The 14,808-nt window shown below is 31.8% G+C and overlaps 1 protein-coding gene across 1 annotated transcript in view; it reads left to right on the top strand.

The window, feature by feature from the left end:
* Positions 1 to 14,808, top strand: part of LOC115891946 — a gene marked incomplete at its 3' end in the record, with an annotated part of 189,922 nt that overhangs the window by 96,202 nt on the left and 78,912 nt on the right. The window contains 2 exon segments of the mRNA XM_030912557.1: positions 52 to 7,002; positions 11,505 to 11,720. Of these exon segments, the coding sequence (XP_030768417.1) occupies positions 52 to 7,002; positions 11,505 to 11,720 (7,167 nt within the window).

The raw sequence follows: 14,808 nt of genomic DNA, 5'->3' as shown, positions 1-14,808 counted from the left end.
AATAATGTAATATAGCTAATTTACACGTAATGATTTGTTTTAAAATAACAGATATGGTTACAACACCAGAAACACTAACTGAAACACAATACCCAATAACCAATGCTAGTTCCGCTACTACTCTAACATCTAAATCGGAAACGGAGCTAACTACCACTAGTAGTGCTTCAAGCGAATCGACGACACAAGTTCCAGAAATGTCAACGGAAAGAATTGCACACGTTTACCCTGAAACCGAAACCACTGCGAAATTTATTACGGTAACACCGCAATACCCCTCTTTTGAACAAACAACTGGATCACCTGATAGTTTAACAAAAGAATCTCAAGAAGTAACGAGACTAACCACAATAAACTTGAAAATCACTACAAGAGAACCCGTAGAGGAAGAAACAACTGTAAGTGGTGCAAATTTAGAGAATGCCACTAAAACAACTAATGCTATTTTATTCACGGAAGAGACCGATATTTCAAATTTAGAAACATCTACAATTAAAAGTGAGAACTTAAAAACAGATCAGCCTTTAGAAGTAGAACACAGTACTAAGCATTTAGTACTTACTACCGAAGGTAGATCAAATACCCGATACCTGGAAGACTCGACAGCTATCGAATCAAATGTCACATATGTTAAAGAGAAATATACAACTAGCAAACCACTTTCAACCTTGCCATTTATTGAAACATCTGCAACAACCGAAAAGGAATATAGTTATTATGAAACAACAATTTCTAGCGATCTCTCTAAAACCGAAACTTCTAAGCATACAACAGAAGAAAGCACTAATTTAGAAGAAACTACAATAAGTACTTCTACTCATTTTTTGCCTACTGCAACTGAGGGTATAACTAACACTGATTTTATAACTGAGAAAACTACTTTAACTGATCAGACAACATATAAATCCTTTTCTACAGAAACAACTACTTCTGAAATCAAACCAAGTAAAAATATTTCCACGTCACAATTTGACACTACTACGATAACAGGTATTACTTCTGAATCTGAGTTAACGCATACTGTTACTCAAACTATTTCAACAGAAACTGCTACTTCAGAAACTGAATTAAGAAAAACCACTTCCACGCCCCAAGTTGACACTACTACTTTGACCAGTATTACTTCCACTGTAAACGAAACATTATCCACCACTGTCCCGACTACACCTAAGCTAAAAGAATCTGAATTAATACATACTGTTACTCCAACAATTTTAAGAGAAACAACTACTTCTGGTATTGAATTACCTAAAACCACTTCCACGTCACACATCGGCACTACTACAATAACAGGTATTACTTCTGAATCTGAATTAACGAATATTATTACTGAAGCAATTTCAACAGAAACTGCTACTTCAGAAATCGAATCAAGGAAAACCACCTCCACGCCCCAAGTTGGCACTACTACTTTAACCAGTATGACTTCTACTATAAACGAGACATTAACCACCACTGTTCCGACTACACCTAAGCCAAAAGAATCTGAATTAATACATAGAGTTACTCCAATAATTTTAAGAGAAACAACTACTTCTGGTATTGAGTTACCTAAAACCATTTCCACGTCACAGATCGGCACTACTACAATAACAGGTATTACTTCTGAATCTGAATTAACGCATACTATTACTGAAGCAATTTCAACAGAAACTGCTACTTCAGAAATCGAATCAAGGAAAACCACTTCCACACCCCAAGTTGGCACTACTACTTTAACCAGTATTCCTTCTACTGTAAACGAAACAATAACTACCACTGTCCCGACTACACCTAAGCCAAAAGAATCTGAATTAATACATACTGTTACTCCAACTATTTTAACAGAAACAACTACTTCTGAAATTGAATCAAATAAAACCACTTCCACGCCCCAAGTTGGCACTACTACTTTAACCAGTATTACTTCTACTGTAAACGAAACATTAACCACCACTGTCCCGACTACACCTAAGCTAAAAGAATCTGAATTAATACATACTGTTACTCCAACAATTTTAAGAGAAACAACTACTTCTGGTATTGAATTACCTAAAACCACTTTCACGTCACAAATCGGCACTACTACAATAACAGGTATTACTTCTGAATCTGAATTAACGCATACTATTACTGAAACAATTTCAACAGAAACTGCTAATTCAGGAATTGAATCAAGGAAAACCACTTCCACGCTCCAAGTTGGTACTACTACTTTAACCAGTATTCCTTCTACTGTAAACGAAACAATAACTACCACTGTCCAGACTACTCCTAAGCCAAAAGAATCTGAATTAATACATACTGCTACACCAATTATTTTAACAGAAACAACTACTTCTGAAATTGAATCAAATAAAACCACTTCCACGCCCCAAGTTGGCACTAGTACTTTAACCAGCATTACTTCTACTGTAAACGAAACATTAACCACCACTGTCCCGACTACACCTAAGCTAAAAGAATCTGAATTAATACATACTGTTACTCCAACAATTTTAAGAGAAACAACTACTTCTGGTGTTGAATTACCTAAAACCACTTCCTCGTCACAAATCGGCACTACTACAATAACAGGTATTACTTCTGAATCTGAATTAACGCATACTATTACTGAAGCAATTTCAACAGAAATTGCTACTTCAGAAATCGAATCAAGGGAAACCACTTCCACGCCCCAAGTTGGCACTACTACTTTAACCAGTATTACTTCTACTATAAACGAGACATTAACCACCACTGTTCCGACTACACCTAAGCTAAAAGAATCTGAATTAATACATACTGTTACTCCAATAATTTTAAGAGAAACAACTACTTCTGGTTTTGAATTACCTAAAACCACTTCCACGTCACAAATCGGCACTACTACAATAACAGGTATTACTTCTGAATCTGAATTAACGCATACTATTACTGAAGCAATTTCAACAGAAACTGCTACTTCAGAAATTGAATCAAGGAAAACCACTTCCACGCCCCAAGTTGGTACTACTACTTTAACCAGTATTACTTCTACTGTAAACGAAACAATAACTGCCACTGTCCCGACTACACCTAAGCCAAAAGAATCTGAATTAATACATACTGTTACTCCAGCTATTTTAACAGAAACAACTACTTCTGGAATTGAATCAAAGAAAACCACTTCCACGTCACAAGTTGGCACTACCACAATAACAGGTATTACTTCTGAATCTGAATTAACGCATACTATTACTCAGGCAATTTCAACAGAAACTGTTACTTCAGAAATCGCATCAAGGAAAACCACTTCCACGCCCCAAGTTGACACTACTAGTTTAACCAGTATTACCTCTACTGTAAACGAAACATTAACGACCACTGTTCCGACAACACCTAAGCCAACAACAGAAGCAATGTACGAAAAAACTGAATCAATACCGTTTTATAGTACCACCAGTAATACAGCTGAATCTACTCTACCAACGTTACATGACACGACTGAATACGTTCCTTATTCTAGTACTACTCATGATCAAGAAGAACTTACAACTCAAAAACAGCAAGATAAAACGGAATCTGTTTCATACTCAAGTACTACTATTAGCCCAGCCACATCCAAAATACCTAAAGTGTATGAGAGTACTACAGCTAGTCAAACTGAATTTACAACTGAAAAATTCACTACAAAAGAGCTGACTGATAAAACAGAATCTATGTTATATTCAAGTACTGGTAGAGAAGTTGAATTGACAGCACAAAATATAGTTAGTACAACAGAATCGGTTCCGTATTCTAGTAGTACTACTAAACTGAGTACACAAAAAATTATAACAGAGCCAACTCTGTATACTAGTGCTACTGCTAATGAAGCTAGCTTTACAACAGTAAAAGAAGCTGAATCTACAACACATGAAATTTTTGAAAAAACAGAACCAGTTCTGTACACTAGTGCTACTACTAACAAAGTTGACTTGACAACACAAAAACTACTTGATACGTCAGAATCTGTTCCGTACTCTAGCAGTACTGTAAATGAATTGGAATTTTCAACAAAAATACGTGATAAAACAGAGCCAGTTCTATACACTAGTGCCACTGTTAATGAAGCTGACTTGACAACACAAAAAATACTTCAAACAACAGAATCAACAACAGTACATGGTATAACAGAATCAATTCCATATACTTCTTCTACAGCTCATACCGATGAGAAGTTAAAAACTTCGCCACAGCCAGAAATGGAAACCTCTACAATGTCAACTACTCTTAAACCGCACGTCATTTCTGAGACCACGCAAAGTACAATGCAAACATCTGGAGAAATAGAAGGTGGAGAATTTACAACTTCTACTGTGTATAAATCCAGTCGTCAGCAAACTACACCAACATTTTATACTGAACCAGTTAAAACTACAACAACATTTTCGGCATCTACAGAACAATCGCCAGAAACTAGTTCATATTTAAGTAAAACTACTACAACTGGTGGTGCTGAAACGCTGTTAACTACTGAACGTATATCTAGTCAAAGCACATCGACTAATCTGCCAATTCAAGAAGCTTCTACTTATAAAGAAGAGCAAACTACGCAAAAATCATTTGACGAAACTTTATCGTATAGAAATAAAGAAGGAATAGAGGGAATATCTGCTATTTCAACCTTATCTACAGAATATCCTGTTGAGCATTCCACAGAAAGTGCATTTAAAACATTAATAACTGAAAAAATACTGAGCACGACACCAAAAATATCTATATTGGATATTATAAAAGAAAATATAACAACCCCAAATGTGACATCTACAAAATTGTATATTGAAACGACAGAAAGTAGTAAACCGCCTCCCGAATTAGAAATATGTCAGTATAATGAAGACTGCCCATTAAATAAGGTGTGTGATAAACTTCAGAGAGTTTGTACCAATGTATGTATAAAAGATTTGTGTGGTATAAATGCTGAATGCGTTCCTCATAACCATAATTATGTTTGTCAATGTTTAACTGGATATACCGGAAATGCTTATGTTGAATGTATAGTTTCTGTCTCAGAACCAGAAGTTACTACACATAAAGTAATCCCTGACATGATTACCGAACATACTCAAGTTAGTGAAATACTTCATTCTACAAAACAAGCTGGTACTACACCAAGTTTTACGTCTGAAGGTGGTACAGATTTCACTCCTTTGGCATCGCAAAGAAGTACGACATCAACAACCGAAAAAGTTACATCTCATAAACAAACTGTAACACCAGTATATACTGAGGGTACTTCTGCATATACTGAAACTGAGACTTCCGTAACTGGTATTCATCGTATTACAGAAACCCCATTAATTTCCGAATTATTTAATAAAACTGAGCCAACCGAAAGCATCACAAACAAAACCACTGAATTTAGTGTAGAAACAACCACTTCTACTAGTTCTGGTACTAGAATAACAGAAACTCAGGTAAGTCAAGAAATACCAGAAACAGAATATCCTTTAAGTACTGGCTATACCAGTGTACGAACAACAAATGGCAAGATGACATCGACAGAAAAAATGGAAGAAACAACCTTACCTACTAAAATACGCATAACAACAGAGAGCACTATTCCCGTTGACACATCTGAATTTGTAGGCAGTACAACAGAATCTGCAAAGACTAATACAACCGTTTCAAATACTCTTCAGGCTAATACAGAGTCTCAGACAACATCTATTCCGACAATAATGACAACGTCAGAATCTTTAAATACCGAAGGTTCTAAATATACAGAAACTCCATTGCATACTATAACCTCGACATTACCAACTACAGTTACAGAAATTTTCCCCTTCGATACCACAAATTTGACTACTACAGAAAAAACAAAAGACCTTAGTACAGTTTTAACTCCCAAAGAATTTATTGAATTAACAACTCTTGGTAGAACAACAGTTACGTTAAATGGCACAGAAGTAATTGAACTTACAACTGAAAAAGCTACTACTACAACGAAACAAACGGTAATGGTGTCAACTTCGCAAATAGAAGAACTAACAACAACCGGTACCGTTATTGTTAATACCACTTACAGTGACTTATATTCTACTACACCGCGACAGAACATTCCTGAATATACTACAATAAATTTAGCAACGTCTGAATATCTAACAACAACCCTACCAACTGAAACTAGTACACAAAGCAGTGGAACAACAGTAACTGGTTATGAATCAGAAACTAAATCAACTACTACTGAAAAGGCGTTTTATACAATGACGTTTAGATCTCCAACAACGGAACCATATTCTTCGACTACTACAATGAAATCAACAGAGGAAGGTTTCGAAAGAATGACGACCTTTAGTACGTTGCTTACAGAAAAAGAGTTTTATGAGTTAACTACTATCGGTAAAACTACAATTCATATTGGAGAAACTGAAAGTATTGACATAACAACTCCAGAGTATAGTGCTGGAGGTCGTACAGTATCGACCACAGAGTCTTATAACAGGTATACAGTGGTAATGTCTACTTCCGAAATAAGAGAGCTAGAAACTACCGGAACCGTTATTGTAACAACGGAAAGAAGTACTGAGCAAACATCAGCTTTTCCCAAATCAGGAGTTACCGAGTTTGAAACTACTACTAGAACCGATAAAGATTTACATGAGATTACTGAATCAACAACATCGCCTATCACGAAACCATTGGCAACATCTACCGAACATTACACAGAATCTACATTGCAGGTATCTACCGAAACAAGCACGTACCGCTTAGAAGAAACTACTAAAAATATCGCAGAGGAAATTACTACAGAAACTATATTAACCACAACGATGTTTAGCAAAGACATTCTATCAATTACAAACTATACACAACAACTAAAAAATCAAACTGTCGAATGCTTAACAGATAACGAATGTGAGGATGCGGAGGTGTGTCTATTTAAAAAATGCATTAACGTGTGCTCTGTGGGAAGCCTTTGTGGGGTAAACGCTATATGTACTGCTGAGAATCACGCAGCTGATTGCACTTGCCCACCATACCATTACGGAGACCCACATAGGACGTGCTACCCAGGTATTTCAATTATTACTCAACACCAAGATTTACGAAAAAAGGGATTTTAAATAAAATTTACTATGTAAATTATCACTGTAATTATGGTTAAAGTTTTAACTAATTTATTATATAGGTTTAGCATTCTACAACTGAGAGATATTATACCTATATCTGTGAGATTTAGATCAAAACTATTAATTTTATAAATTATTAATGGTTACTAATAAATAATAATGGTACTTTTCAATTTTTAGTAGATAACATATTCTAAAAGTTTAGTAATCACAGTCAATAATAATGACTATATTGTTCCCTGTAATGAAGGTGATGAACCTGATAAATAATGCAGCATCTACCTTCCTCTTGTCAATAATATTACTGACATGTAGCTTGTTTTATAATCTTTGGTATAGCCCTAGAGTGTTTTTTTTTCAATTGGACAAAATTTGGGCTTTGCTTTGATAAAAACGGAAAGTTTATATTTTTTTTCATAACATCCTGATCAGTTTTTATCCTAAAGTTGAAGCTGTAATATTGTTGAGCTTTGGTTAAGATATTTTAAGAACCTGGATTATAATACAGGGTGGCGCCTCTCATACGATGCGAAGGCTCCAAGGAGAACCATAGTTTATGTCAAAATGAAATTTTGGGAGCTTATGTAGATTAATTGAAAGCATTTTATAAAAATATACAGAGTTATACAGGGTATACTGAGTAAAAGAAATATATGCCTAAAATGTAAAGATTTTGACATATTTTACATTTTGCGAAAATGAAGAGTAAATTTTAAATTTCAATAACAGCTAGCTATATTTTAATTTACCCTGCAGAGCTTCATATTTAATTACAATAATCATTGTATGTTAAAGTAAATTAAGATTTTACCCGAAAAGTTATACAGGTTCAGACAAAATTAATATGGTACATTGGCCACATTTAACAGCAAGTTACTCCTTTATTTTAAATGAAACACCCAGTATATTATTTCGGTATTCAATGAGGAATTCATATATCGTCAAAATATTTCCCTTTCCTGTTAACAGCATAAACTGATTCTCTTTTTAAAAAAAATCTTTTCATTTTAAAAGACAGTGTGGAGTTCTACTTCGAAATGCAGCTACAATTATTACTCTCATATTGTCGACAGTAGTTAGTCGAGTTTTGTAAACACTGTTTTTAACATATCCCCATAAAAAACAGACTAGATAAAATCAGGAACATTTAAGTATTCTGTTAATTAATGAATGCACACTGAATTTACCAACTCATAGAATCATATCAATTCTCTCTAATATAGGATAAGTTTGCTTATTCGGCAATTTTCTAAAAAAAAATTAGTTTTAACTGACATAAAATGATAACTAGTTGTTAAAGTTGGACTAATTAGACAGCTATGTTGTGAAGTAACGTCAGACATACCACAACCTCCTAGATTTTGTCAAATATAATACAGATCTATTAACACTAAATCATAAAAATGAAAATATCTAGAAAAATCTTTGTTTGAGGGGTAGGCAACCTTATGAGTATTTTGAAGAGACGTGAATTCCCCATTGAATTTCGAAATAATATACTGGGTGTTCCATTTAAAATAAAAGAGTAACTTGCTTTTAAAGATGACCAATGTTCAATATTAATTTTGTTTCACCCTGTACAACTTTTTGGGTCAACTTCTAATTTAATTTAAAGTACAATAGATATTATAATTGCATATTAGGCTATACCGGGAAATTCCAATTTAGGTAGCTATAAGTAAATTGTTCTTTATTTTTAGAAAATGTTGAATATGTCAAAAACCTTACATTTTAGTCATATACTAATTATTATAATATATAATTATAATACTAATTATAATATTCTCTAATAAAACTCACCTTTATTTTTCTCCCAGAATCCGAAAATCAATTAATATATAGGGTGTTTCATTATAAAAAACACAACTTTGATATATAACTTTATTTGGGAACACCCTTTAGAACTCTCTATATTTTTAAAAAGTGCTCTGAATTAACCTACATATGCTCACAAAATTTCATTTCAATACAAACTGTCGTTCTCCTGAAGCATCCGCGTCGTATGAGAGGCGCCACCCTGTATATAAAAATTGTTTCTTCGTTCATCTTCTCAAGTTCTTATACTTACATATTCCAGAATGAGAAAGAAATAGAAACAAAGCTTTAAAATGTTTATATGAAAATAACTTTAATTACCTAAATTAGTATTTATCCTTATGATATGTAGATTCACAATACCTAATAATAGTGTGTGTGTTTTACACTATAATAATAATGACGCCTTCAAATACAGTTAAATGTTTCTTTTTATGATATTTATTCATGTTCGTATTTAAAAATGTTTCTATTTTTAATAAAAGTTCGCATTTAGAATATACAGGGTTGTTCACCATATACAACACGGAGTATTGTAGCTAAACGATTAGATTTTTACAAATTTAAGTTTTGGGTTCGTTGAATGACTATTAGAGCTACAATTTAAAAATATTTTTACAACCTACAGAGTGTCCCAAATAAGTAAAAAATATTATAGTTGTATTTTTTTAAATGGAACATCCTGTATATTATTCTATTTTTAAATTCTACGATTGAAATAAAGGTAAACTTGATTAAGGTTTATCATACTTAAACCTTACCGTTTTTTGAAATATTTTTAATTTTATGAAATTACAGTAAAAATTTTAAGCCTTCATTTCTCCAAGGGTATCGAAGTTTTTAATACTAAATATTTACTGAAGTTTATTGATTGATCATATATTGTGTTGCAATAATAAACAAAATACTACCTTATACAGAGTGTCTAAAAATTTATATTAAATAATTACTATTTTTAAACGGCAATAACTTGTTTAATTTAAATGGAACCCTCTGTATATTTTACGAGAATCAGATACACAATTTAATTGTCTATCAAATTGTATTATACCATTTTTTACCTATCTTTTCAAATTTTCGTAGAAAATGCATTTTTTATAATTTAAACCTCATTTATCACCCTATACCCATGGAATATTGACATTTTAGATTATTTTTAAAGATGTAACAAATTTTCAAAGAGTACCAGATACTACTATTGTCGATATAGTTCGCTTATTTTATTAAAAGATAAAAAAAACTGTTTAAATATTTTTTGTTAAACAGGACCAATTAATATGATTCCAGTATTCAAACTACATTAATTGATTGTTTACATTGATTAATAATAATAATTGCTCCAAATACAAAAAAACTGAATTTTGTATGTGTATTAGACAGTGTGGTAAAAAGTAATAACTAATAAATTTTATTTCATTTTTGACGAATGCTTATTTATGACAGAGACGTTCACTTTCATAACTTATGATTGTATTGATTTCTGAGTCAAATCCACATTTATTTAGAATAATTTATTGATTAAAACAATTAGTATGTAATTAACTAATTTTTGGGTAGAAATAATGGTGGTCTATTAATAATTAGTAATATTTGGTATACTCTTTTATAAAGATTTAAATAGTTTTCTTTTTGTAAACAAATGGGCCTTGCAATATTATTATTTTTATCACCTGTACATTTTGTATATATGTTGCTTAAAAAAATCTAAAATGTCAATAGTCCATGGGTATAGTGATAAATGAAGTCTAAATTAGAAGAAAATGCATTTTCTACGAAAAATTTTAAGAGATAAGTAAAAATGGTATAATACAATATGATAGACAATTAAATTGTACATCTGATTCACGTAAAATATACAAGGGTGTTCCATTTAAATTAAACAAGTAATTGCCGTTTAAAAATAATTATTTAATATACATTTTCGACACTCTCTATAAAATAGTACCATTTTTATTATTGCAACGCAATATCTGATCAATAAATAATCTTCAGTAAATATTTAGTATTAAAACCTTTCATATCCTTGGAGAAATGAAACCTTAAAATTTTTACTGCAATTTCACAAAATTGAAAATATTTCAAAAACGGTAAGATTTAAGTATGATAAATCTAATCAAATTTACCTTTATTTTAATCGTAGAATCCAAAAATAGAAGAATATACAGGGTATTCAATTTAAAAAATACAACTATTATATTTTTTACTTATTTGGGACACTCTGTATCTTGTAAAATTATTTTTAAATTGTAGCTCTCATAGTCCTTTAACGAACCCAAAGCTTACAATTTGTAAAAATCTAATCGTTCAGCTACAATACTCCGTGTCGTATGTGGTGAACAACCCCTGTATAACATAATTTAAAATACTTTATTGAACACTATATATAGCTTGTAACATAATATATCTGAAGACCTACCTTGTCAAATTAACAATAATTATAATATAGAGCTTGGTTACACAATATAGGTATAATAAATCTCTTTAAATGGTTGGGGTTAAAGCCGTGACTTAACTTGTAAATACGTTTTTTTCTCTAAGATTCTAAATGTAAACCAGTCCTTTATTAATTTACTTTATTGTATCATCCTACCTAACAAGTAAAAAATACTAATTAACTTACATTCCTACTAGCATCGCCTAGCGAAAGGGCGCCTAAGCCTTGCGAGTCTGACACGGACTGCCTCGAGTCGGAGGCGTGTTACTTGTCTCTTTGCCAAGACCCTTGCGAGTTTACACGAGCCTGTGCAGCTAGTGCCCGGTGCCAAGCCAAAATGCACCGACCGATATGCACTTGCCCCATGGGATTCGAAGGGAATCCTGCGGTCAAGTGTTCCAAATCTCCTACAAGTAAGATAACTTTGTCACTGTATATATTATCTTGTTTCATCTGTCGCGTAATTACCAATAATTGTAACACTAATATTGTAACGATTAATCGTAACGTTTAACCAACACCAGTCTAAATTAGAAGAGTAGAACCAGTTTTGTTTGTTGTCTCAGTTTGTTCTAGTATGTAACGTTTCTTTTTTATATCTATGGAAAGATAACTCATCAATCGACTATTTTTTTTGACTTTATACTCTGAAAAAAAAATTTGGTAGACACCTCAAAACAATTTTCTCCAAGTATGAGCTTAATTTTAATAGAAAGATCCCCCGCCTTTCAGTTTCTTATTTTTTTCCCTATTATTAGAAAGAAAAATTCATATCTTGGTATCTACTATTTGGAAAAAATATATCGTCTCATAGGTTTGTAGAAAATTGAATTCTCTACAAAAAAAGTCTCTTACAATTTTTTTGTAAACCTCACCGTTCGAAAGTTATTAAAGATTGAAGTTTGATTATTTTAAAGCAAATTTTTTTTTATGAATTTTATAACTCGTTAACAAAAAATCGTTATGATACTCACATCATGGTTTTGTAGGAAATTCACTGCTCTATAAAAATGGTTTCTTATGATTAGTCGATTAAATTAACCGTTTAAGAGATATTCGTCGTCAAACTTTAATGCACAATAATTTTAGCAGAAAAATGTCTATACCTATGTGGCGGATTCATCTCTCCAAAAAATTCTATAAAGGTATTTCGCAACTGCAAGAAAATCTACAAAATAAAATAGTTATTTTTTGTAAACACAAACGGAAACTACTTGTCAGAAGTTAGGTTTACAGTTATACAAATTTGCCTAACAAACAAAAAAAATGCTTAACGTTTCGGAAAGTTTATCTCTTTCCGTCGTCGGAAGCAAAAAAATACAAAGAATAAAAAAAAACTATTTAAAATATTTAAATTCAACTATTCGAGAACACTTTAGTTTTTTAAAACAGATATGTCTACAAAAACCGTTGACGTTCTGTTAAAGTGACATTATATGAAGTTAAACTTCAAAATTAACAATTACTACCTGATAACAATTACTTAACTAGGTAAAACCAAACAGCCCCAAACTTTCTGTATGATTATTTTTAAATTTTACGTATGTTATGTTCTTTAAAATCAAAAAAGCGATTGCCATACATTACTAACATCGACAGATGCATGAGCAATACATTTATTTTTATTAGATTGTATTAAAAAAGCCTCTTTTATTTTTCTTTTAGAGGCTATCGCTTCTTTCATTATAATTTTGGCGTTGTTAAAATTTATTCTGTGCCCTGTGTCCCATGAATGCTGACAAATGTTAGATTTGTGAAAATCTCCCTTTCTTAAATAATCTTTATGTTCTTTAATTCTAACATTTAAGGGTCCAGATGTTTCACCAGTGTAAAATATATCGCATTCACATGGTATTTTGTATATTACATTTTTTGTTTGTTGTTCTGTATTCATTGGTTTAGTATGTGATAAAATGGATCTCAGTGTATTTTGTGTGTTTTTTTTTTATTTTCGCTTGGGTTTAACGCAGAAGTTTTTACAAAAAATAACTATTTTATTTTGTAGATTTTCTTGCAGTGGCTAATAGGGAATGCAATCCCGCACCAAAATCTCAATCCCGCAAACCCGCGGGATTAAAACAATCAATCCCGCGGATCCGCAAAATTGCGGGACTGTAAACAATAGCCATACATTTGGTCCTAAATGGTACAAAAGGCATTGTACATTTTGCATAGACCCACAATACATTGATATAGCGTGTATCTTAAACTAGCTGTACAGAAATTTGGACCGATGTATACAGGGTGTTCAAGAAATATTTAATATTAAATAAACTTAAACTTTATTATGATTTATCTACTTATTTTATAAATAAAAATATTATTCTGATTTTGAAGTTTTTTTTAAACTTGTGTTAGTTATCGGCTTTTAGATACACTCTATATCAATAATTTTTGGGCATATGCAGAATGTACAAAGCTTTTTGTACCATTTAGGGCCATATGTATGACTAAAAATGCATAATTTTCGAAAAAACGTCGTATTTTCCTTAAAACAAAAAAAAATGAAAACTGATCAAATTGTTTTTTCTAATTTCAATACAGATTAGTCGTACTTCGTAAAAATTTCGATTTTTTAAAAATTGTAAATTTGCGGTAAAAAAGATTCTTAACCAAATTTTCACACTCTCATAAAACACCCTGTATACGAGAATTCGAAAGTACTAGTTAAACGCTTTTCTTCACTAACGCACATACGCCAGAAAGAAGTCTAACAACTAACCTGTTTGTTTCACTTATTTTTAATGGCCAAGTCGTAAGGGGAAACCCCCGGGTTCCGAGCATCGACGCATCAGCCCGGAACGAAGCGATTTGACCTTAATCGAGATCGATTCGGTTACCCAGTAGTAATATATCGATCCCGCACAGTAAATCCCGCAACTTTGATCCCGCATTTGCGGGATTGCATTCCCTAGTGGCGAAATATCCATATAGGGTTTTTTGGAAGAATTTTAGCAGTTTTTGATTAATAATTCGAACAATTGCAATCCAATTATATTATCTCAGTTGATAATTAAATAAATAAACTACTTTTTGATAAAAAATTGTATTTATTTTCTTCTAGATCAATACTTTTTATATTAAATTTGTCACAAAAACATTTACTCGAAATTTAATGAATCATTGGGAAATTCTCAATTAGAAAAAATGTAATAACTTTTTGTTTCAATGTACATGTTTAGGACTAAAAAATCTAGAAAAAAGTTTAAAGCATTTCTCTGTTCATAGAAACTCAAATTTTAACAAATTTTCCCGAAACTCATAAAATAAATTAATTCGAATTGTTCGAATTATTAATCAAAAACTGTTAAAATTATTGTGCATTGAAGTTTGAGAATGAATATCTTTTAAACGGTTAATTTAGAAGAAGAGAATTTCCTACAAAACTATGAGTTGCGTATATCAAAATGATTTTTTGTTAACGAGCTATAAAATTCATAAGAAAAAAGGAATCTGCCTTAAAATAATCAAACTTCAACCTTTAATAACTTTCGAACGGTG

This window comes from Sitophilus oryzae, unplaced genomic scaffold (genome assembly GCF_002938485.1).
Source record: "Sitophilus oryzae breed Bouriz unplaced genomic scaffold, Soryzae_2.0 scaffold_1207_pilon_pilon, whole genome shotgun sequence".
NCBI lineage: Eukaryota > Metazoa > Arthropoda > Insecta > Coleoptera > Curculionidae > Sitophilus > Sitophilus oryzae.
The sequence above is the reverse complement of the archived record's forward strand: the minus strand, read 5'-3'. Positions and strand labels throughout refer to the sequence as shown.